The sequence below is a fragment of the Polyodon spathula genome, chromosome 4 (genome assembly GCF_017654505.1).
Source record: "Polyodon spathula isolate WHYD16114869_AA chromosome 4, ASM1765450v1, whole genome shotgun sequence".
Lineage (NCBI taxonomy): Eukaryota > Metazoa > Chordata > Actinopteri > Acipenseriformes > Polyodontidae > Polyodon > Polyodon spathula.
The window spans coordinates 44272304-44299034 of NC_054537.1; the positions used below are offsets into that span (position 1 = coordinate 44272304).

The following is a 26731-nucleotide window of genomic DNA, read 5'->3' on the forward strand; positions in this document are numbered from 1 at the left end:
ATGTTTTTGTGTCATTTGTTTAATCATGTTATCTTTATTATTAGGATGTATATTACAGCATTCTCTTATCTATCATTATACTGTCAAATACATCCGATCTACTGATTTATGTAAATTTATAGTTACAAAATCCATTAAAAATTTATTTTTTGTTAATATATCGGATCTACTAATTCCCCAGGCGTAGCACTAGTATAGCGATCTATGCGTAAACCTTAGAAACAATGGAACCTCTCCTTTAAATTTTAGACTGCGATCCACTTTTCCCCCAGGACACCAGCATAAAAATAAGTCCTGGTACAGAGTACCAGTGAGTACCAGCAGTAAAAGCTTTGGGAATCCACTTACATGTAGGGCAGTATTTTCATAGACCAGTCTTATTGTATCGAACTCGTGCTTTTTGTAAAGAGAGCTTTAGTAGCAAGTGATTTTCAAATGAAATGTGTTAATTAAATCAATCTGTTAATGCTTTGATATTGAGTTGATGAGGTTGTTAATGAATGCATTTCTTGTTAAAAAGTTTAATTGTCGCAGGTCACCTACATAGCTTCCTGTCTCAACGGCTAGGGAGGCAGCTCTCCCACGTGCGAGCAGCAGCCAAATGGAAATAAAAAATAATGAGAATATGTATTATGTGTATAATTTGTAAAAAGTCATTTTGTCATGCAGAATGGATATTTATTTAGAACACATCACATACAAAATGCTGAAATCGGACAGCACAGATTAAAAATAAATAAATAAATAAATAAATACAAATTAAACTCTTCTGATTTACCCTCTTTTGGGGGGATATTTTGCCACAACTTACTATAATATGCATTTTGCAGTCTTTTTTTGGTTAAAAAGAAAAGGACTACTATAAACCATCTATATATATTGGTTGGAATGTAATACTTTAGTCTATTTTATAGTATGTACGATTGTAGGCTATAAATAAATACATTTTAAGTACCATTTGTGTTTATAGTTGTCAGCTATATTATACATGTATACCATGTATGTAACTCTTCATTATAAATTTATTAAGCTTTGAAAATTACGATAACTCCCTACCCAATACACTGTTTGTTTACAGTTAATTGTTTGGTGAATTCCTCTAATCATGCATTTGTTCTGGTACTCTTTGCTTACCTCCATGGTAAATAAACTCAACGTGATTAGAAGTAGCCACAGAACACGTTATATGCATACAAATATGTGAAGGTGAAAGTGTACCTTGTACATAAAGTGTGGGGAGAGTCTGACAACATTAAATACATTTAGGCAAATTCCTTGTCAATGATCTCGATCCCGTTCCTAGTGGGTCTGTGTGCCTTTGTATGCCTGTTCTTCATTCTTGTGTGGATTAGACACAGGTGTTAAAAGCCAAGGACGCATTGCAAATCCACAATCACCTAAAGAAACTATTGCAATATCTAATATGCAATTTTCTATACCAATATTTCAGTTATATAATTTAAATAAAATCTACAGTAGAGGTCAGCTGGCATATAATGTGCATATGCAGAACTAAAATAGGCTACAGTTGCATTGATAATTTCTTGGTAGTAACATTTCACTGGATGCAAATAACGGTATATCATTTTAGCAATACAACAAACATTCCGTAAGGTTACAAATGTTTAAAACAAGTGAATAAATCTCATTCATAACCACAGGTATAGAAAAGGCTAAAATATTTTCAAAACTACAAATGTTGAATTATTTAGGTTGGCTGTAAGAAATTAACTCTGGTCCTGTACACACTCTCTCTCTGTATCGTCAGCCGCAGTCTATTTCACGGTGAATTATATACTGTTTCATTAATTAAAACCCTCATTTTACAAGTGTAAATTAACATCTGATAAATGATGACAATTAACACAGATTTTATTTACTTCCAATGCAAATAAAAGAAATAGTCGCAAAAAGCACTGCTCGTTAAGATATTAACATTATTTTGGAAATCAACATCATTTCAGAAATCACATTCGGATGATTATTTAATAATGAAATAGGCATAACGACTGCTTGAACATGCCAAAATCAAGGCTACATACGATTTCTTGACTAACACTGGAGTTATCATTTACAACCTTTTTAAAATCCTTCCCATAGTCTCATGCATTGCATCCGCTGAGACCCTTTCCGTATTACGGTACCTTTTTTTTTTTGTTTAATATAATAGCTAATTTAGCTATTCCAGTTATTTGGAACTACTTTACCACTTGTTCTTGGATCTGCACCATCAAAAACTAATTTAAAGAATTCCATTGGATGTCTTAACAATCTAATTCTTATTAAAACGTAGCTGATAACTGTAATAGTGATGTACATGTACCTTTGGTACTAGACAGGCAACATACTCTGTTTAATCATGGATCACAATAATGTTGCAGCTGGAAAAGTGACCACAAACATTGTGTTGCTTGTGTTTTACTTTCAGACCCTACAGAAGAGATGACAATGCAGTTAGATGGAATAATGGAAGCAGTTCTGAAGACTAATTAGAAATGTGTAAAAGTAACAGTAACATGGTTTTCTAAATTTGCATTGCTCAGGTTGCTGCTCATGATCGGGGTGATGTTCTGTTGTGGTGCTGGTTTCTTCATTCGGAGGCGAATATACCCTTCCCATCTAACAGATGAGCCTTCATTAAATGTGTCTTTCACCAGACAGCCTATGAACACCATGTCGGGTAAGTGAGACATTGCTCTTTCAGAGTTATAATATCAAGTCTCTCACAACATGCAGAGATAAAAGTGTCTGGCATAACACGTCGATAGGCTGTGCTAGCCCTGGTCACAGAAACAATTTCACAGTGCTGTTTTTATGAATCTACACACTGAGAAATTTCACTTTTAAAGTAAGAGTATTTCAGTGGATTCAGTAAATGCCATACTAATTAAATTGTGTAAGATATTAGAATTCCCACTGACAGCGATCCCTGAATGGCTCACCTGATAAAGGCACAACCACTTGGTGTGTCAGAGGGAACAGGCACTCATCCTGGATGTGCCCAATTGCCAATCTTGGATAGGGATCTGAGAGGAGCATTAGCCCTGGCACTCCAGTGGGTTGGGGAGGCACTTCTGGGGACTGGGACCAGGTGAACTGGAGCAGTATCTCACCAACATCTGCTGTTGGACTCCTTGGTGTGAAGAGGCGATTTGATCGGAGGAGGACGCCCACTGACCTTCAGTTTCCCAGGGTTGTGGGGAGTTGCTTTGGTAAGGGAACATAACTGGACATTGTAAATTAGGGAGTAAAACTGCAGTAAAATAATTGGAAACTCTAAATAGAAAAGTATATAATCTCAGTGGGATCTCAGTGTTCCCTAGAAAAAATGTCAGATAAAGAGTGGCTGTAACAGGGACATTTATCTATTACCGAATGCACTATAAAATGCAATTTTGTTACTGTTACAAAACATAGACTACAAATTTTGTTTGGATCTTTACTGAATGCAAAACAAATTTCTTATTAAAAAAACAGATTATAGTATTTACTGTAATTATAAAGCAGTATCTCTGATTATATTAATCGGCCCCTATACCTAAGTATTACTGGACAATGCCCCCCGACATGTTTGACAGGTTGCGGCACAGTGGTCTACTCTTTACAGTGAAGAGACTCGCTTCCTAATACCTCATAGCCTCTTAAAAACACTAAACAACTAGCATAAAAGGACAATGCAGTCGATCACACAGTCCAAAGCATATGTCTTTCTAGCCAAACTATTTGAGATGTAAGTACATTTAGCAAATCAACTTTTATCAACTTTTATACAGGCAATTGTTAATTAAAAGATGCCTTTTCCTCGTGTTACTTAACAAGAGTTTTTTTTTTTGTTTTTTTCATGAACTATCGCAGTGGGTTTCTGAGAATTGTTGTATAATTATGCAAATTATGATTTAATTAGATGCATTTGGCCTATTCATTGGTAATAAATACCTTATAAATACCTATAACAGCCTACTGAGTATACCAAGTCAGGAGTAAATTAACCATTTCGAAATTAAACTACTTTTGACATAATGACCTTGTGAGAATACAATATCCTCTTTAGCCTATAGTAGTTTGAGTGAGGAATTAAAAAATTGGCTTGATAGACCACCACATTTTATCTCTGTCTGTCAAAAAAAACTTATTTCAGATTTTAATAAGCAAGTAGCACTTCATTAATTAAAAGGAAATGAAGCAAATAAACGTAATCCACAATTTCAACAGACAGGGAAAAATAAATGCAGACAGCTACAATGACAAAAAAAAAAAAAAAAAAAAAAAAAAAAAACCTGCAGCTTCTTTTGACGAGAGCCCACCAACTGGGAAAATATGTTCTGTCAAAAAGGCTGTCACTTAATGCCACATGTCTTCATTCATAAAGCAGCCCTAAGTCGTATAATCCTGTCTCTAATGATTGCAGGGGCATTTTGTAAGATGGGTGATAATGGAAACATAAAAACAGCTACAAATCAGCTACATTACTAATGGAGAATAGATTAAGATGATGGAAAGGAATGCTTCTTATTATTAATTTCCAAAGAGCCAGTCAATAACAAGAGCAGATCAGGAGAGTTTGTGTGGGTTTGTTTCTGACCTCAACAGTGGGAACTCTAAAGGTTTTTTTCCAGTTGAGACTATCTGAGGAGCAGAAAGCCTGAACTAGTCAAAGAAAGGTTCACATTATTACAAGACCAGGCTCCAAAATATATTGTGAAATGTATTTTTCCTCAGTCAAACATGGACAAACTTAATATAAGATAAATATAATCTGAGGTCTCAAAAAGCCATTTTCCAAATCATACCAAACATTTTTGAAACCCAAACATTTTGGTTGCAGGCTATATGAAAAGATGTACCAAAATGTTACTGCCCAGTGTCGAATCATCCGTGAAATCAGAAATGCTGATCAGACCACCACATTTCACAAATTGGGAGAAAAACAGGTGTGAATAATCACGACTTGAAATGAGAAGTAGCACATAACTCTAATGCTCTGTGTGATAGCAGACGGCCTCAAACTGCCTACATATGTATAATTGAGGTTGTATAATTGTAGATGCAGATTGATTTTTCCCTCAAATTGAGGGTGTCTTAAATTTGAAGGATACATTACTTTAAAGTCCAACATGATCAGTCCTTTTTGAGTCATTCCACTTGAAATAAGTGAATTTGTTCATTTTCTTTTTTTTTCAACACAGATCATTTTTGAAATGTAAGGGGTAAGGGTTTCCTGATTTCATAACTGTTAAAAAATTACAATTGGACGCTAATGCAGCCATTTTAAATATAACAGAAAGTCCAATATACCAATATTTCAACATTTTAAAAAGTGTACCAATCTTTTAAAATCTATGTTCATTTTTGAACAGTTATCGATATTGAATAACCCATTTTAAAAGATATATTACAAAATATATTACATTCATAATAATGCAAAACAATGTAGCGAAAAGTAAATTACAGTGATAAAAGCACATGTAAGATTGAAAAGATTAGATTTATTTCTCACAAATAATAATTCCAGTCCTCTTGATGTGATTTTCAACAAAAACAATTTAATTCTGACACAAAAGGAAATGCAGTGATACACAGTACAGAACGTAACCACATATGAACAGCAAGGACAAATCTTCAAAACAAAACAATACAATACTGTAGGTTTAGCCCTGCAGGACTCTGTATCGACCGAAAAACTTTCTAATATCCATTTGGATAATGAGAGAGACAGAGAGAGAGAGAGAGAGAGAGAGAGCCTTAATTCAGAAATACAGTGGTATAAATACAGTACAAAACCAGCCCCCCTCCTTGTGTTCGCCCAGATGAAGTCTTTGAAGATCAAGCCGGCCCAGGCGTGAGACTGTGATTGTAATCAGTATTTTAATTAGCTACATACATAATCAAGGGCATTCAGCCCAAGGTAACAACCGCTCTCTATATCATAAAATAAACCAGTTTGTTATCTTGTCTATGAGGTAGAAGCAGGCACCAACCCCAAAAGGGTCTTTTGAGCTACAAAGGAGCCAGATCTTATCCTGTTTCTTAACAGACAGGGCCATTTGCTGGTGTGTGAGACCACAGAGGTTGAAAGCTACCCAGTGATATCTAAAGAGAATTGTAAAATTGTACAAGCTTTAAAATCGTACACACTGCAGTGACAGAATGGGACTATAGTGGCTTGCGAAAGTATTGACCCCCCTTGGCATTTTTCTTATTTTGTTGAAAATTGATTTTTATTTGGATTTCATATAATGGACATACACAAAATAGTCCAAATTGGTGAAGTGAAATGAAAAAAATAACTTGTTTCAAAAAATTAAAAAAAATAAATAACGGAAAAGTGGTGCGTGCATATGTATTCACCCCCTTTGCTATTAAGCCTCTAAATAAGGTGCAACCAATTACCTTCAGAAGTCACATAATTAGTTAAATAAAGTCCACTTGTGTGCAATCTAAGTGTCACATGATCTGTCACGTGATCTCAGTATATATACACCTGTTCTGAAAGGCCCCAGAGTCTGCAGCACCACTAAGCAAGGGGAACCACCAAGCAAGCGGCACCATTAAGACCAAGGAGCTCTCCAAACAGGTCAGGGACAAAGTTGTGGAGAAGTACAGATAGTACAGATTATTAAAAAATGGAAAGAATATGGCACCACAACAAACCTGGCAAGAGAGGGCCGCCTACCAAAATTCACGGACCAGGCAAGGAGGGCATTAATCAGAGAGGCAACAAAGAGACCAAAGATAACCCTGAAGGAGCTGCAAAGCTCCACAGCGGAGATTGGAGTATCTTCCATAGGACCACTTTAAGCCGTACACTCCACAGAGCTGGGCTTTACGGAAGAGTGGCCAGAAAGCCATTGCTTAAAGAAAAAAATAAGCAAACACGTTTGGTGTTCGCCAAAAGGCATGTGGGAGACTCCCCAAACATATGGAAGAAGGTACTCTGGTCAGATGAGACTAAAATTGAGCTTTTTGGCCATCAAGGAAAACGCTATGTCTGGCGCAAACCCAACACCTCTCATCACCCCGAGAACACCATCCCCACAGTAAAGCATGGTGGTGGCAGCATCATGCTGTGGGGATGTTTTTCATCGGCAGGGACTGAGAAACTGGTCAGAATTGAAGGAATGATGGATAGCTCTAAATACAGGGAAATTCTTGAGGGAAACCTGTTTCAGTCTTCCAGAGATTTGAGACTGGGACGGAGGTTCACCTTCCAGCAGGACAATGACCCTAAGCATACTGCTAAAGCAACACTCGAGTGGTTTAAGGGGAAACATTTAAATGTCTTGGAATGGCCTAGTCAAAGCCCAGACCTCAATCCAATTGAGAATCTGTGGTATGACTTAAAGACTGCTGTACACCAGGGGAACCCATCCAACTTGAAGGAGCTGGAGCAGTTTTGCCTTGAAGAATGGGCAAAAATCCCAGTGGCTACATGTGCCAAGCTTATAGATACATACCCCAAGAGACTTGAAGCTGTAATTGCTGCAAAAGGTGGCTCTACAAAGTATTGACTTTGGGGGGGGGGGGTTGAATACTTATCCACGCTCAAGTTTTCTGTTTTTTTGTCTTATTTCCTTAGGCATGTTGTGTAAATCAAACGATGCAAACCCCCCAAAAATCCATTTTAATTCCAGGTTGTAAGGCAACAAAATAGGAAAAATGCCAAGGGGGGGGGGGGGGGGGGGGGGTCAATACTTTCGCAAGCCACTGTGTATCAGTTAAACCATCTTAAAAACATAAGCCCATTCTGTGATAGCTTTAATTTACTACTTGATTAAAACAAAATTTTGTAGCACTGTATTAAAAGAAAGAAATGAATCAGAATTAGCAACATGAGTTAGAAACATTGATGAAGTACATTGTTCCCCCTTTATAAGACAGCCCTTTATTCTGTGGAACAAGTTATAAGGCGGTACAGTCATGGCTCCCGTTTGCCCCATAATGCCATTACACTAACACTAGTATTCTCGTTATAAGGCGGAACACAAATAGTGCAGTCTCATACTATGACTCCCCACAACAGCTTTATAAAGGGGGAGCACTGTAGTTTGTAGTTTCACCTCACCTAAAAGAGGAGGGGTATGTGTACACAATTATGCTGGCTGGATTACCTTCTTTGGGAGCATATCACCTTTTCTTGTCATATCTATACTGACCCTGTGTGTTTCATCATTTGAGTAGTTGAGGGCATTAGCAAACAACTCATCAAATGAACAATTACTTCCTACAGAGATATTGTGATAACACTCATCTGCACATACTGTATATAAGTCATGATTCAATTTTTAGCTTGACTAATTGTGTTGGAACTACTTGTATGGCAGTCCTTTGTTCTGACCTGTATATTTGTCTGAATTTGATTAAATGATGCATGAGCATGTGTTATACTATGCAATTTTAAATACAGTGTATGTAGTTGTAGGTTATGGTTTACTTAATTTTTACACTGTGTCCAACTAAAGACACACGGTCATTTACCAGTTAACTTGCCTCTCAAGGCCCTACAGCAGCCAGTAATTGACTATGGCCAGCTTGGGCACGTTTACTAACTCTTTTCTTTCTTTCGGTTTTGATTTATGTCCGACTCCCTCAGAGAGGATTTGTCTTTGCCATGTAGTTGTTTTGTTAGCATTGTAAACAGACCAAATAACCAAGGTTCAGTGAACAGGCTTGATGGGCTGGTTTAGAGTTTGTGTTCTGAATTGTCAATTTTAGACTAATAGTCCCAATGGGGTATATGTTTAATGGCAATATGCCCTAAAAGCATTGTTATTCCTACAGTTGATGCTTGCTGGCATTCACTGAATGGTTCAGTGAGATTCAAGTATCAGATAGCAGGTGGGCGCATAATGGTTATGGCCTCTATGCTTGGGTTTGATTATTCAGCTCAGAATGTGTCTGTTCAACCTTCACTTTAACAACCTGGTTTAATAACCTATAATTCCTGACAAAGGGGCTACCTCCCATTTGTTGTTGAGACCCACATTTATAGGTGAATCGCCAGTTAACGCTTAAGCTTAGTGTTATCCAGTGATTTTTAGTCCTCTAATCTTTACATTTGTAATATTATAAGCCACTGCAATTCAAAATATTTGCCTTGACCTCAGTCAGCTCAATCTGTACTTGAAGGTACAAAGGATCAAGATGCTGACAATGCAGCAGCTGTTGCAGCCAATAAGGTCAGGCGACTGGTTCACTACAGTGGACCTCAAGGATGCATACTTTCACACTCCTATAAGACTCGGCCACGGAAAGTACTTGTGGTTCGCCTTTCAAGGCACCATGTACGAGTTTTGTGTATTGCCGTTCACCCTCTCGCTAACCCCTCGCACTTTTTCAAAGTGCATGGAAACTATATTGACCGCTCTGAAACTAAAAGGCATCATAGTGATGAAATAACTGGACGACTAGCTGATATGTGCCAAGTCACCAGGACAGGCCGTGTTACACACGGTACTGGTCACAACCACCTCCAACAATTAGCCATCACGGTGAACCAGTTGAAAAGCCAGCTAACATGCTCTCAAAAGGGTTGTCTATCTCAGCGTAAGCCTCAATTCTGGAAACATGATCGCCAATCTGTCGGAAGACAGAATCCAGAGGCTAAGTGTCTGCTTGGAGCTGTTTCAGCCCAACGTAGTGGTGAGGATACTGACCTTACAGAGACTTCTGGGCCTGATGGCAGCAACATCACAGATCCTCCCCTTAGGGCTCTAATGCATGTGCCCTCACCAAGCCTGGTTCAAGCACAAGGTCCGGTACCCTGTCTTAGAATGCCACCACTTACTCACAGTGTCTCTTGACTGTATGGAGGCTCTCTCGTGGTGGAAAGAACCAGGTCATCTGCGCTTGGGCACAGCCCTGGGTTGTATCACGAGGAGAGAGATGGTGACTACAGATGCTTCCAACCTAGGTTGGGGCACTGGAAAGGCTTGGGGGTACAGGGAGTGCGGGAACCCCCATGGAAGGATCTCCACATAAATGTTTTGGAGCTCCGGGCAGTTCATCTGGCCCTGCAGCAATTTTTCCGATGAGATAATAATAATAATATAATAATAATAATAATAATAATAATAATAATAAATAATAATAATAATAATAATAATTTTTATATAGTGCCTTTCATATTGGACCACCATCACAAAGCGCTGTGACCTACTGAGCAAGGCACAGGTGACTCTGACATCCAGATCCAACAGCTCTGCATCTGTGGGTCTGGCCCCTGAACAAAGACATTGGAGCCACCTCGGGTTATCTGACAAAGCCAAAGAGATGCTTCCCAGTATGGTAATGCAAGACTTTTTTGATTAAGGGAAATTCCATCCACGCTTAAGTTCTACCTGGCAGCAATGTCATCTTGCCATATTAAAATTGACTCAGTCTTCCCAGGAGCACATTTTTTGAAGGGTGCTCGGAGGTTAAGACCTCCTAGAAAGTACCTTGTCCCTCACTGGTGACTTAATGTAGTGTTGAATGCGCTTACAAAACCGCTATTTGAGCCCCTACATTCAGCAAAGCTGAAATTCATGTCATTAGCTTTTCTGCTTGCTATTACCTCTGCTAAACAGGTAGGTGAAACGCAAGCATTCTCAACAGTGAATACCTGTTTGTTTTTTGCAAAGGCTAGAACTGAGGTTACTCTCTGCACTAATCCTGCTTTTCAGATAAACCAGTCAGTGGAATTGGAGGCCTTCCATCCACCTCTTATCCAGTCTGACAGGGAGAGGAAGTTCCATACGCCGTGTCCGGTTAGGGCACTGGCATACTATTCTCACTGCAGCCAAAGTTGGCGGCAATCAGAGCAATTGTTTATTTGCTACATGTCTGTTCCACAGACATGCCCTGCCTAAACATTGGCTGTCAAGGTGGATTGCAGACATGGTCAGGATTGCATATGATTTAGTCAACCTGCCCCCACCAGAAAAGGTCACTGGCCACTCTATAAGAGGCCTTGCCTCTCGGACTTCTGGTAACCTTGCAGCATATACACTGAATGAGGGTCCTCCCATACTATGGACTATGTGCCATGGATCTTCATTGGTCCTTGGCCAGAATGCTAAAGGCAGTTATCTTCCTTTTTATCACATCTGCCAAACTTGCAAGGGCTTGAGTATTCTATCCCATTAGGTAATGGTTACATTTCTTACTTGAAAAGGAACGTTAGGTTATTATCATAACCCTGGTAAGCATTGCCCTTCAAATTTGCTGCATTCACGCCAACGCAGAAGCCCTGAAAAGAAAATGCTTTGTTGCAGAGTTTGAACCAATGTAGAATTGAAGACTTCGTTGCTGAGAGGAGAGCCTTTTGTCCTGGACACTTCACCTATTGAAACCAGAGGACCAAAAGTCTAAGCTTCAGGAACCGTTCAGTATAATTCCAGTTGCATTTTCCTTTCATGGAACTAAATAAATTAACTGTAACACATTTACATAGAATTGTACGATTAATTGTTTAGTGAAATAACTTTTAGTGAAACTTGATGAAGTAACTATAAGTAATCTACCTCATATTGTTATATGAAGAATTTCATTAAAAGTAAACTTGCCATATCATTGTTCTACTGTATATACCATTAATAAGCTTAATGTGATTGTGACAGGATGGCTTGTGTGGTGACATCAGGCCAGAATGCAGGAAGCAAAACAGAGGCAGTACTGCAGGGCAAAAAACGATTGAAGACCAAAAATAAAATATTTAAACAGAAACACTGCTCACAGAGTGCAAATAAAGGTTTTAAATAAAACTAATCTGAAACACAAAACAACCCTTAAGGTCCGGCTGGGAAGTAGCCTTCACGGATCCTTTAAGTTTTTAGTTTTGTTTTGTTTTCTCCTTGCTCCCTCGTTCACTCCTCCAAACTTCAACCCCGAGCAGGGAAAACTACAGGGTTTTATGCAGGTGACCATCTCCCAATTCGCGACAAATTAATCAACCAATTAATTCGGGAGATGGCCATCTTCTGCACAAGGTTTTTAATTACTGCCAGAACACAATCTGCCAGCCTCGCCTCTACCAGAACACATTTAAATAAACAAAAACACACGGCGCTTCGCCGTCATCTATAAATACAATAAATCATAAAACAAAAAGTAAATACAAAATATGCACAGGGGCGGCGAGTACCTTGTTCTTAAATAAATACTACATCAAAACAATAATGTGGCAGACGGCACCTATCTCGTCCTCCACATATAAAAACATTTTATATCAGGGCTTTGCCCTGCCCCCTTTTTAATAATGTGCAGGGCTCTCTACCACCCTGCAGCAGTGATATATTGTAAAATTGTCTGCATCATCTCAGTTGAGGCTGTGCTCGTATGTGGGCGGGTGTGTATGTGAGCAACCAGCTACTACCAGCTATGTCACAGCTTGCTTGAGCTGCTGAGTTGCTGCTTTGTATGTGAGGAGACAGGCAGTGTTATATTTCAATTGCCTGCTAGCCAGCATGAGTGCAGTGAGAGTTTGATTTGTGTTTTGTGCTTAGAAACTAAGAGGTTTACTTATTTCATTTCTGTTTAATATTTGTGTACTTAATAAAATACTAGTGTTAAACTTTCCTTGTGTCTGCGCGTGTATGTGTGTTCATAGTAAATCCTCGATCGTTGTAACACATCAATTAAATATTATTAATGAGAACTAATCAACCCAGATAAACATTAAATGACCAATTATTGAATTGTTCCTACACAGTGCACTGTATCATTTTAATATAACTTCTCTAGATTTGAATTCAACTGTCAACCTAACATTCTATTTGCCTTTTTTTATAGTTTCTCTATTTGACTAATGAGATTCATCCACTACTACCTCAAGTCCTTTTCATACATAGCCTCCTCTTTTTCGTTACTGTTCATGTTATACTTGCCTCTCATGTTTTTACAATTATTCACATTAAATTTAATCTGCCATGTGTCAGCCCAAGCTTGAGTCTTGTCTAAGTCTCTTTGTGTTATTAAAATTGCTTATTGGGAGTTGGCTACCCCTCCCAGTTTTGTGTCTTCTGCAAATATGCATAGTTTACTGATTATGTTTTGGTCCAGCTCATTTATATAGATTAAGAATAGCCATGGTCCCAATAGTGATCCCTGTGGTAGCCCACTTGTTACGTTACTCCAGTTTGATGCTTGGCCTCCATAAGTCTCTGCTTTCTATCTTGTAACCAGTTATGAATCCATGCTGCTACCGTTTATTCCTACTGATTTAAACTTTACTTATAGTCTTTCATGTGGTTCTTTGTCAAATGCTTTTCGAAAATCTTAGTAGATTATGTCTTACGTACTATCCTTGTCCACTCTAGTAGTCACCTTCTGAAAGAAATCTAGTAAATTACTTCCTTCCTAAAGCCATGTTGGCTGTCTCCTATAATGTTGTTACTATATAATTATTCCTCCATTTTGGTACTTATTGTAGTTTCCATCATTTTACATAGGATTGATGTTAAACGTATTGGTCTATAGTTCCCAGGGTCAAATTAATCTCTTTTCTTAAATACAGGAACAACATTGCCAATTTTCCATTCCAGTGGGGTGGCTCCTTTAGTTATAGATTTGTTGAATATATAACATTTTGGTTTAAAAATCTGTTCTCTAGTTTCCCTGAGGACTCCTGGACAGATTCCATCGGGCCCTGAGGATTTGGTTATTTTAAGGGCTGCTAGCTCCTTTAGTACTTCATACTCTTTTATAACAACCTCTGGTAATGATGTTTGTGTACATTCTGTTAACTTTGGTATATTGTATAAATCCTTCTTTGTAAATACTTATACAAAGTATTGATGAAGTACATCTGTGATTTTGTATTTTTTTAGTCACTACTGATTTCCTCTTTTAATTTCCTATTAGCATTAACATTGAAAAAACCCTTTTGGATTAAGTTTACTATCTATTGCTACTTGTCTCACTAATTCCCTTTTTGCTCTCCTGGTCTGTTTTTTTAGGTCTCTACAGGCCTCTTTATTGTATTTGTGAGGCTGTTCCCTTTGATTTAATAGAAAGATATCATTTTATTTTATTTTTAATACCCACCTTAATAAATCGATTGACCCATCGTGCTCTTTTTCTTAAGTTTACTTTTTGTCATTTTTGGGATAAATTTCCTGCATTTCTAACATTATATCCCTAAATGTAATCCAATTGTTTTCAGCTTCATTATCTGTTAGTATTCTATCCCAGTCTGTGTTTAGAAGCTCTTGTTGCATTCTTTTGTAATCTGCTCTCCTGAAATTAAAAACCATTGTTTTTGATTTATGTACTGCCCTTGATTTATTTGCCACAAACTCTATCATATTATGGTTACTTATTTCTAGTGGTTATATTACCTGTAAGTTGTGTATCCTTGCTTCATTGTATGTTAATACCAAGTCTAGACATGAATTGTAGCTAGTCGGGGCATTCACCATTTGTGATAAGAAACAATCTTGCACTAGCTCTATCATTCCCATGTCTGAATTGTTGTCTGAGGTCATGTGATCCCAGTTTATGTTTGGGAAGTTGAAGTCTCCCACAATTAGAGTGTCCCCTTCCTTACTTATTTTTTTGATGCTTGCATATAAGTTTTTTGTTTAATAATTCATCAGAACTTGGGGGCCTATAACAGAATCCCGCTATTAAAACTTTAGAGTTGTTTTCATTTAATTTAATCCAGATTGATTCATTGGTGTTACCTTTACTTCCCATTCTAAGTCATGTCTATCTTTCCTAACCTGTATCCTTCCATGTTAAACTTGTCTCCATTGTTTGGAGTGTACCAGGATTCTGTTATCACTATAATGTCATAGTTAACTACGTTGACTATGGCTACTAATTTTAGCAATGCTTCTTGCATTTAAATATAGGCATTTCAGTTTATGAAGATCGGCAACAATTTAGTTCACTTTGTTGTTTTCTGTGTAGTTTGTACTGATGCCACCCAATTCCCTAGTAGTTACAGTAATAATATGTGTTTTGTCAGTTTGTATGCAACCTCAGTGAATGGCTAATTATTTATACCTCAGTAAACTGCAATTACGATTAACTACCATTACCTGTTTCTGATTAATTCACGCACAAAATACTGTAATTAAGCAAACCGTGGGCAAGTCACCAGCAAAACAGCCTGCTACTAAAGAAAATAGATTTGTTAAAAAGGTGGTTCCATTAAAATAGCTATACAATACTTCATGTGTTTGATTCAACAGTGGCCATGTATACATTTTAGCATAACCCTGTAAAAATGTAGCACTCCCTATTACAGTGGCTTTTTGCCTTTTTAACCTATTTTTTTTAGTAATGTAATATGAGTAATGTACAAGGTCATTCGTCAGAGGTATTGCTGCCATGAAACATAGATGTAGACAAAATAGTTTCTGTAATGATATTCTAAATGTGAACTACTACTGCATGCATGCTGTATGAAAAACTGCAAGATTGGTACTCAGTTTATAATACAATATAATATAGGTTTATATACATATTTTCAATGTGTTTCTTTAACTAAAAAGTTAAATTAAATTGAAACTATAGGTTTCTAACAGCTAATTCTGCAAACCAGTAAACGCCTGCATGAAATTAACTAGAATAACCCCAGAGCAGGCAGAGCCAGGCAACGAAGGGCAAATTATAAGTCAAGATAATTTAGTACAAATACAGCAAATAGAAGTGAATGTGCAATGACAAGGAGGAATTATCCAGCATGCAGTTGCATTACCATCAAACCATGCAACTTGCTGTCCAATAAACTCAACTATGCTATAAGCTAACACTTGATACCCTTTACTACTTAATTATGGTGTTCATTAAAAATGATGAGCATAATGCAATTTGAGTGCTATCCATAGCCAGTTACATTGAGATTACCTGCAATAGCATAAAAATAATATTTGATACATCTTTCAGCTGGAAAACAAAATGGGAGTATTATATTTTCTAATTCTTGACATTGTTAGTAAAACGTATTTTTAAAATGTACTAACTAGAATATATACTAATAATAAATTGTCCTAAGTTTAGAGTCCTAATTCTCAATGACATAAGTATTCCGTTCCTGTCTCTAGCAGGTTCCCAGCAGCCAGACATGCAGCACTATGGTAACCTTGGAGGACCTGTGGTGAATCCCATTGCTCCGCCCTTCCAGGTGCAGCCCCGTTCCCCACATCTCAACGCGTCCTACCCACCCCCTCCATCCTACTGCAACCAGCCGCCTCCTCCATACGAGCAAGTGGTCAAATCTTCAGCGAAATAAGGAGCCAATAACTCTTATACACTTACTCTACCTTCTTTTGTTTTCAATGGTAATATACTTCTAAGATGCAGTCTGTTTTTATTCTGGGAGGGTGAAATGATCAAGTTAGTGTCTGAGAAGAAAATACATCCACAGTTGAATCTGAATCATATGTATGGATTGATGTGAGGCTGCTGAATATCCTTGGTGGAATAATGACGGAATGACATCACACAGCAAGGTTCAATTTGCTGTTGAACTTCTCATGTTTCCAAAGTTTGAACCTCCCTACCATGGAAGCTGTATTGTTTTCCGAATTTTTTGTTTTAATTCCCTATATATATATATATATATATATATATATATATATATATATATATATATATAATATATATATATATATATATATATATGTCACAGACGAAATATATATATATATATATAACTTATTGAAACTGCCTTTCTGTAATTGAAAGCTGCTATTCACCTTCAGCTTTCTTATTTATCCTGCTTGTATTTTTGGTAATGGTTTATATGTGGGAAACTGAATCCATGTAAATAGGATAATACCTGCCTCAGTAGTAGCCCAATGGCAACTTTTGGATTCACACTGGTAATGATTTGTCTAATATAATACACTGGTTGACTGGATAAATATTGTGTAGGGACATTACTGTATCTCTTGGCAAGAATACAAATATATATATATAAAAAAAAACATAGGAACCTAGGAAAGATAGCATAACATGAGACTTCATGCAGGGAGAACATATCTATCAACAGGAATAACATAATAATATAGAGAGTGATTTGCCATTGGCAGCTGACACCATACATTGTTATAGTGCTGCAGCTTTTACTCAAATTATTTGAATACTCAAGCAAAAAACAGAATACCTACACTTGTTTACCTGCATCACAGAGGGAAGTAAGACCAGGAAGCACAATGTGTGATTATGGTTTGATTTTGTTAAAATGAAAACATCCTTCTTCTGCTTGCCTGCTGAAAATTTCAGCAACAGCTGATAAGGTCAAACAAAAAAGGAAAATAGTGCTGTCCTGATAGTTATGATTTATTTTTATAGACTACTGTTGATGAACTTAACAGAGTATCACTTAACTAGGGTAAAACTAACTTTGTTCTGTTATATTTAGGGATACCGCTGCTGTGGTGCTAAAATATGAGAAGTATCTTTTAAACACACAGTTTAAAGAGGACTGAGAAGGTTGAATAATAATTATTTTACAGCTGTATTTTTGTGTTTTATTTTACAACTTGGGACCAAGTAGTTTTCCTATTTCTTGTAGTTGATTCCAGTAATGAATGGATATATTATATAGTCGAAACACACATACATTTAGTCAACATCCTTGAAAAGTACATGTATTTTGTCGCAGCCAGTGTCATCTTACTTTTAAGGCATATACTTGAAATCCTAAGGTAATTAAAATATTGTTGCTTATACTACTCTCCTTGTAGTATTGATCACTGTCAGACCTTGTTAAAGACATAAAATAATGTACCAGATCCAAAGCAAGTGCAAAACTTGCCAGAATATTTCATTAAAGTAGAAAAATATAAGTATTTTAAAATCGGTAAAGGTACTCCACATGGAGTGAAGGGTGTGCCCTATAGCCTGAATGTAGGTCGGCCAAGGTGACCTCGGCTCATCGCGCACAAGCGACCCCTGTGGTCTGGTCGGTTGCCTGCCAGGTCACAAGAAATTACTTGGTTACTCAAGCAGCAGTTACAGTAATGTTTAAAATTATTTTATTATGGGCAAACTTTGCCGTCTAACTCAATGGACCATATTTTTCAAGTACAGTGCTTATAGGAAGTATTCCCCCCCCCCTTAGATGTTGTGTTACAACCTGAAATCTTGATGCATTTGAATGGGATTTTTTTTCCTTTGATTTACACAATCTACTGAACACTTTCAATGTGTGGAAAAATAGGGGGAGTGAAAAAACAAATCAATTAAAAATAAAAATGTGAAAAATCTTCATTAGATAAGTATTCACCCCCTTTGCTATGGCATTCCTAAATAAGCTCAGGTGCAACCAATTGCCTTCAGAATTCACACAATAAATTAAATGGAGTCCATCTGTGGTTAACATGATTTCAGATTAAATATACCTGTCTCTGTAAGGTCCCACAGTTGGGTAGTGCATTCAAAGCAAAGATACTAACATGAAGGAGCATTTCAAAACAACTCTGGGATAAAGTTATGGAAAAGCACAGATCAGGGGAGGGATATAAAAAGATTTGAAAGACATTTAATATCCCTTGGAGCCCAGTCAAGTCGATCATTAAGAAGTTGAAGGTATACTGCACCACCCAGAATCTGCTTAGAGCAGGTCGTCCTCCCAAACTGAGCAGCTGGGTAAGAAGGGAAGGTCAGATAAGCCACCAAGAGACCAATTACAACTGTGAAAAACCTACAGCGTTCCATGGCTGAGATGGGAGAAACTGTCCATGTGTCAACAACAGCTCAGATACTCCACAAATCTGGCCTGTATGGAAGAGTGACAAGAAGGAAGGCATTTCATGTAAAATCCAACTTGGAATTTGCAAAAAGGCATGTGGGAGAATGAAAAGATGTGGCAAAAGATTATGTGGTCCGATGAAACAAAAATTGAACTATTTGGCCTAATTATAAAGCATTGTGTCTGGCGCAAACCCAACACAGCACATCACACAGGTAACACCATCCCTACTGTGAAGCATGGTGGTGGCAGCTTCATGCTATGGGGATGCTTTTCAGCGGCAGGGACTGGGAAGCTTGTCAGGGTAGAGGGCAAAATGGATGACGCTAAATGCAGGCAAATCCTTGAGGAAAACCTGCTTCAGTCTGCAAAACACTTAAGACTGGGACAGAGATTCACCTTTCAGCAGGACAATGACCCCAAGCACATAGCCAAAGTGACACTGCAGTGGCTTAAAAACAAGAACGTGAATGTCCTAGAGTGGCCCAGTCAAAGCCCTGACTTGAATCCGATTAAGAATCTGTGGCAAGACTTGAAGATTGCTTTCCACCAACGATCCCCATCCAACTTGACAGAGCTTGAAAAATTTTGCCAAGAAAAATGGGCGAATATTGTATGATCCAAATGTGCATACCTGGTAGAGACTTACCCCAAAAGACTCACAGCTGTAATTGCTGCCAAAGGTGGTTCTACCAAGTATTGACTCAGGGGGGTGAATACTTATCTAACCAAGACATTTCAGTTATTTTATTTCTTTATTTTTCATTACCTGTTGTTTCACAATAAAAATTATATTGCCTCTTCAAAGTAGGTTGTGTAAATCAAAGGAAAAAAAATCAAATTTAAATGCATCAAGATTTCAGGTTGTAACACAACAAACTGAAACCGTCCAAGGGGGTGAATACTTACTATATGCACCGTAAGAATAAAGGCAAAGAACAAAGGCAAACTCTTGACTGATCCTTCCTGCAGCTAAGCTTATAGTGTTGAAACTTTTTTTTTTTTTTGCTGAATAAAACAAAGTATTTACATTTGCTTTAGAATGAAGTCTTTTTTTTTTTTTTTTAAATAGTAAACCAGTGCTTCTGGCATGAAAGTATTTTGAACTGCCTTACTAAAAGAACAGTACTTGCTTTTCTCTGTTAAACACTGTGGCAGAGCACAGCTCTGCCCTTTAGAAATTGGCAGGGATGGGGTTAAATTCCCCTACCTGCCTGGCTTTATTATGATCAGGTGGCTGGGGTTGATTAAATGATTAACTTAATTAACGATCAATCAGCGCCCAGCCACCTGACATAAAAGGAGGCCTCTGCTTCCTATTAGGAGGAGGGAGCTGAGGAAGCAGGTTGGTGTTTGTGGGTTTTTGTGATTTGTGAATCCAGTGAAGGCATTGCCCAACCTGGAAACCTTAATTTTGTAAGTTTTGTTTTTTTGTACTGCTTTATTTGTGTTTAAATCCCTTTATTTTTGACACCAAATGTGGCAGGCTGGCGAGTGGATAGAGGCCCAGAGACAGACTGCAGTTCAAGGAAAATACTAATTTTATTATAAATAACACAAAATAAAAGTGCACAAGGGCAAAAATAAAGGGATTTAAACACAAATAAAGCAATAAAAAAAAAAAAAAAAAAAAAACTTACAAAATTAAGGTTTCCAAGGTGGGACCCCTTCACTGGAGTGACCACAAGTGTTTAGTGTTTGTGGTGCTTCCTCAGCTTTTAATCATCATCTAATCAACCCCAGCCACCTGAACATAATAAACCCAGGCAGGTAGGGGAATTTAACCCCATCCCTGCCAATTTCTAAAGGGCAGAGCTGTGCTCTGCCGCAAACACCTTTCTTTAAAAAACTACAGGTGGGAATTCTAAGTGTAACACTGTGCAGAGATGCCATTTGGTTCTACAGTAAAACCCCAGATTTACAAACTGACTGGTCTACTGAACCCCCACTTTCAACCGGAAGTATGCAATCACTCAATCACGCGTGCAATGCAACCAGATAGGCTGGCTACATAAGCGGTGTGCTGGTCATGGAGAAGGCAAAATTACTGTCTCAATAAATGCATTCAGAAAGGTGAGGCAGATTTCAATGAAAGTATGGGCAACTTTACTGGGAACATTGTAGTTTTAAACAAAGCACTGTTTTTTTTTTTTTTTCAAGCCAGAGGCTGAATGACTGAGCAAGCTGCGCGAATGCATTTTGTTTAAAAACAAGCACAACATTAACCCGGGTTTTCCTGGATGTTTAAATCTGTGTTTTTACTACAGTTACTATTTCATTGGTAAATTCAATTTAGGCTTTTTCCATTTATAGTACTGTATTAAAGACTTTATAACCATAGCAATATGAGTATTGCATTACTGTGCTGTATCCTTGTGTTATTATTCAGAATGAGGGTGTAGATAGTAGGTGTACACATTTATTAAAACCATTAAAAACTAATTTTCAGAGTTACAAGCATTTCAAAATTACGAACAAACTCCATTCCCAAGGGGTTCGTAACTCTGAGGTTGTACTGTACTTGCATGTATTTGTAATTAATGCGTGCTCAGTGAGTACATACTGTACATTTTATGCTGAAACACTTGCACAATTTTGCTTAGTTTCTTAGAGCTTCTTAATTGTAAATTAAAAAAAAAAAAAAAATACATTTGCCTTTCTATGCTCAGCAGTTAGGACTTCAGTTTGCCAGCTACTTTTTAACAAAGTCAGGTGCCTATGCTTGATTGAGACACAACATTCTTAGACTATTGGTTCTGACATTGATTAAAACACTGAATTGTTGTACTGCTTTTGGAATGAAACACTTGCCTATAGTACCAAAACTGACTAAGTGTTATTGAATGAGAAAGTTTACTGGTCCAGAGCTTATCTAGACATATAAGTGAGTATAAATTAGATTGTTGCTATTATAGTTAAATTAACTGGTCCTTGAAATGTATGTATGAACTCTGTATTTATGACATCTGATTGAGGTTTTATAAAATGAATTTGTGAATTGGGTATACATGTAAAAGGTTTGATCACTAACATTTAGAAAACTACGTTTGTTAACTAGCTTCATGTGTGATTTATCAGGTTGATTTCTGAACTTCTTTTTGTGTGAAAGTCAAGTTCAAATTTGCTTCATAAAGTGGTCCAAAGTGGCTCAGAATGCACCGGAGAGCATGTGCACAGCTTCAGGGGGGCCTAGGCAGGCAAGATTGGTTTTGCCACAGGAGTTTCAGTCAAAATGATCAGTGCCACTTTCACCCATGATTATTGCTGTTTTTCTTTAATTTATTGTACATGGAACAGGTTGCTATCCTTTATTCTATCTGTATGATCTATGCAATTGTAAATGCAACTGGAAAGGGTTTAAGATTCTGATGCATTAGTTGAGAATTCATTCGATGTTAATTCAGTGGTGTGGTACAGTATCATGTTGCAGTAAGAAACCCAGTTTAAATACACTTTCTTATTTTGAGATTAAATAAACAAAATCCCTTAAAATGCAAACGCGTGTGGGTGTCTTCTTAATCAGGAATAACATAATTGTCTTTTCAGATGTCTTTCATTAATGCTGTTACTCAGTACACACTTTTCTCCAAAGGACGGAGCACAAGAAGGTTAAATGACTTGCAAAGGGTCACACACAGTGAATCAGTGGCTGAGCTGGGATTGAACTTGGAACTTCCTGGTAACGGGCCCCTTTCTCGAACCACACTGGACCACCAAGCCTCAGATCTGGACACTCTACATTACATGGTCTATTTTAAGTGACCTAAATACCGTTGTCACAGGAAATAAGTTAGCATTTGCCTTTTTGAGCCTTTCTACGCATGCGCAAATCTTGGAGCTTAAAGGCAAGGTTAAGCCGTCGACTTTCTGTCTCTACTTTTATTCAGATGTTTCCAATGTGTTCAGTAAATTGTTTTACACTTAATGTTGTCAAGATCTTTATTAAAAGCTACAGTATATGTGGTAAACATCAGAAACACGTTGTTGTAATATTAATAACATGTTTAACATGTTTTTCATTTTCATATTATTATTTAATAATAGGTTAACTTTAGGCTACCTAGTTTGCAAAGTTTACATTTAATCACTGGCTACTTTATATTATAGGTTTTCTTCGTACATGTACTTGCAATATATTTGCAAGTATTAGTGAAAGAGAAATACAATACATGCATTATTTTGTATATCGGTTATGACATAAACAGAAATAATTTATCATTTGTCTTGCGATTTATTTTGATGTGCAATTTTATACTGCGGTCATAAGACAGTGTTGAAAGCTATCAGCCAGTTTTGAAATGCCAGTCAAGTATATCAGACATTTATCTCGATATCAAACGCTTAATTTGTACTGATAGTTTCCCTGTTTCAAGCAGTGAAATTCTTCACACCGAGGGATTTAGAGCGGCACTAGAATAAAACGAGCTATGAAATACACAATCATACATTTTCAAAAAGAATGAAAAATTTAATATTTAATAAGTATGAAAGAAACCTCAGTAATAGCTTATTGTAACACAGTCAAAAGGACGATTCCATGTTGTTTAAATTATTGAGAACCAACATTTTTGCTGCTTAGTATTAAAATGTGTTTGACCAAAAACATGTCTCAGGAAATACTCAGGAAAAATACAAAATACTCAGAAAACAATATATCAAAATACAAAATACAAATTACTTTGGAATCACTGTATTTTTCAATGCAAAATACAATCTGAAATTACAAAATGCATTTAATAAACAAAACATGTACGTTCATCACCCCAAACAAAATCGATATTTTAGATAAGGCCTGAACCTGAACATTTTGGAATGCTTTTGGATGGCTGTTCAAAGTTGCTCTTTAGGAAATATGTGGGGTTTTAGCATTTTGATAAAGGATAAAGGGGGAGTAATTCTATAGCAAGCAAAAATCTTAGAATATTCAAACCATATTTATCTAATGTCTAACATTAGTGTAGTTTTCAGTACACATTGATGTACTAGACTGATGTGTGACACTGTATAGTTCTCCTTCAGCAAAACAAGTTTCTGGAAGAGGTCACCCAACAGTCAATTTCTTTGGGGGCTGAAAATCAAGCCAGCAAGAGAAGAGACGCTCAACAGGAGCAGAGGAAGGAAGAATGGTATTAAAGCATGTAAACAGCTTCTTTTTGAAAGGGTATTGCTCTAAAGATGCAACATCCTTCCTTGGGTCTTCAAAATAAATGAAGGATTGAGGGAGTACTTATCTGGGAAACATCTTTTGCTATCCATAAAAACAAAGAAGTAATCTTCTCCCACTAGAAGATTCTGATACAAGACCCAGTTCTTCAGCAGCCTGAAGCATTAGTTGGTGGAATTATCTGGTCTCCAGAAAAAGTGTGGTAGCCAGCACATCTTAAAAAACGGATGTGTAATTGTTGCCAAAATTGACTCATTAGCATCAGTCTTCAGTTCCAGAAAACTGCAGAATCGTTTCTGGAATCCAGATATGATTGCTTGCAGTAAAGCTTACTGGTGGATCGCGGAACCAGTTGAGATCCACCAAAATGGATCGTATTGTTTGGTATATTAGCCACCACTGCTTTCACCCTGGACTGTGTTACAGCTTATTTCCACAATATAAAACAAGCAAGAAAGTACTGAGAACATTGACTGAACTGCTCCTTCATGCAAGTTGTTTCTTGTTGGTTTTATATCATTTCATTGTTTTATTTCTTACCTTTGAAATTTCTTCAATGAATGTTCATTTAAACATGATCATAATTGTTTTAATATTTGTATTAACATATTATTCGCTTTAAATCATACAGGAATTAATTTCTCAACTTGTACCTGGGAGAACACACCAGGGCAGCACACCAGAAGATTCCATTAAAGAAGTTTTTATTAAACATTCCACAAGTGTCATTGTCCATCCATCAACAGTCCAAAGCACCTTTCACCATTGTTCCATAGTCCAAAGTCTGTGTTCTTGTGCATATTTTAGCCTTTTAGTCTTGTTCCTCTTTCAACAGAGGTGTTCTTACTGCAACACATCCTTTAAGTCCTGATTTCAAGAGTGACCTTCATACTGATGATTTCAAGTTCTGTTGTCAATTCAATGCTTGTCTTCTTTCTATTCCTTAAGGATATTACCTTCTAGTATTGCTCATCCCTGTTAGACAGCTTTTTGGGTCTTCCAGTCCTGGGTTTGTCAATTACAAATGATGTTTCTCTGTACTTCTTAATTATGCTTCAGATACCATACCTAGAAAATCAAGTGATTCCAGCTACTTCACGAAAATAAATAGGAGTTTATTTATTTATTTTTTAATGTCCTGACAGCTTACTTGGGTCAATAGCCGCTAAACTAACCTACTTATGAGCCAGTATTCTTATGACTCCTGCTGCTTCCTATGGCCTTAGCTGGGCACTGCCTTCACAAGCACCGCGTTGCAGTTTAAGGGTTGCATGGCTGTAGTTCCTGCAGAGTGGACACTCTCCTCTTGAGTGTACGCAGCGGCCCTCTTTGTAGCATGGCAATGTAGTCGCCCACAACGAACTCCACCGGATGCTGTTATGTTGACAGATACTCAGTCGAGACCCGCCCACCTGCTATAATAATTTAGTAATTTAATCAAACACAACAACTCCAAAAAGCACAAAAAACAACCATTTCCACATATAAATTACAACAACACTAATTTCCCCTGTACAGGGCAATTGCCCTGCTACAGTGCCTTAGAAAAAGTTACAGCTTTTTTTTTTTCATTGCAATTTCAAAATGCAATTGCTTTTTTGTCTAAACCTAAGGATTCCTGATTCAGCACCCTATTCTAAAGTGCAAGCACTAGGAAATGGAAAGTAAAATGACAAATGGCTACGCTCAAGCACTCCAAGAACACATTTGGATGATGACATAAATCTAGGACTATTCAAAGTTTTACCAGTGTAAGATGTAAAAAAAAAAAAAAAAAAAAAATAATAATTTAAAAATAAATAAATAAATAGGATAGCCATATAAATGTTAACAGACCAATGTTAGGAGAAATCAAAATTCAGTTTACCTAAAAAAAAATTATAAGGAGTAAGCTAAACTTACAGCCTGGCATATTAAAATGCTAACCCGAGAAACTTTGATCACTTCAGAAAATGAAGTTCTGTACAACTGCTTTGATTAATGCTACTCAAGAGTATGTGATATTCATCAGGGAATACAATAACTGCTATTTGTGGTTCAGCTGGATCAGGGAAACGTCTACTGGAAAATGTCGACTATTATCTTGCAAGATAATCCCTTCCTGAGAGAATTCGTAATGCGAGCAGTGCTAACACAAATATGGCAGAAGCACAAGAGATTTTGAGTTGTTTAAATTCTTCAAAGCAAAGTCATATGTATGGAACCATTTCCTAATAAAAATAATCTAAAAAGGATGGCTGCAGAGCATCAAACAATGCAGTATGTTGTTTATGCAAGGCTGTAGTAAAATATGCTGGTGGTACCACCAACCTTATATGCAGTGGTGTAGTTCTACATCATAAAGTACCGGATCGCCAATTACAATATTGATTTTTGTAAAACAAATGACACAAATTCATGTTTTATTTGTACATTGAACTTGAAGTAATATTTAATAGGCAATGCATGTGTGTCGCATCTGACTTTTAGGTTTTCTCCTTTGATCAGTGCTGCCAGTTTTCAAGCCAAATTTGGCTAGTTTTGAAAACATCTAGCAGGTGAATGTTGTCTTTGGTGGTTTGGTTATTTTTAGACTATTTTCATTATGCATGTTTTTTTCTATTCCTTTCAATTATGAGGTCATCTCCAGCACAGAACTTTGATCGCCACAATGCCCTGTATAGTATATCACATCCTCCCCCCTGCCCCCGTTCTTTTTTCTGGAGCTCTGCAGCCAATAAAATTATGAATTTCACAAACACTCAGTTACTTTTTATTTGTCACCAATTTAAGTGCCAATTTTAAATAGTTTTTACATTTATTTTTAAATGCTATATGCTGACAGTTCTGGACAATTAAATGTTACACTATATTCTGAATATCTTTGTTTTACCCCTGGACCTACC

The 26731-nt window shown here is 37.1% G+C and overlaps 1 protein-coding gene across 2 annotated transcripts in view; it reads left to right on the forward strand.

The window, feature by feature from the left end:
• vopp1 (VOPP1 WW domain binding protein) overlaps positions 1–16519 on the forward strand; it is a 98931-nt gene extending 82412 nt beyond the window's left edge. The window contains exons 4-5 of one of the 2 annotated variants that reach the window (XM_041247979.1): positions 2544–2680; positions 16029–16519. In XM_041247979.1, the coding sequence (XP_041103913.1) occupies positions 2544–2680; positions 16029–16216 (325 nt within the window). In that variant the 3' untranslated portion in view covers positions 16217–16519. The remainder of the gene's footprint in view (positions 1–2543; positions 2681–16028) is intronic. The other variant, XM_041247981.1, reaches the window with a different exon arrangement.
• The last annotated feature ends 10212 nt before the right edge of the window (positions 16520–26731 follow it).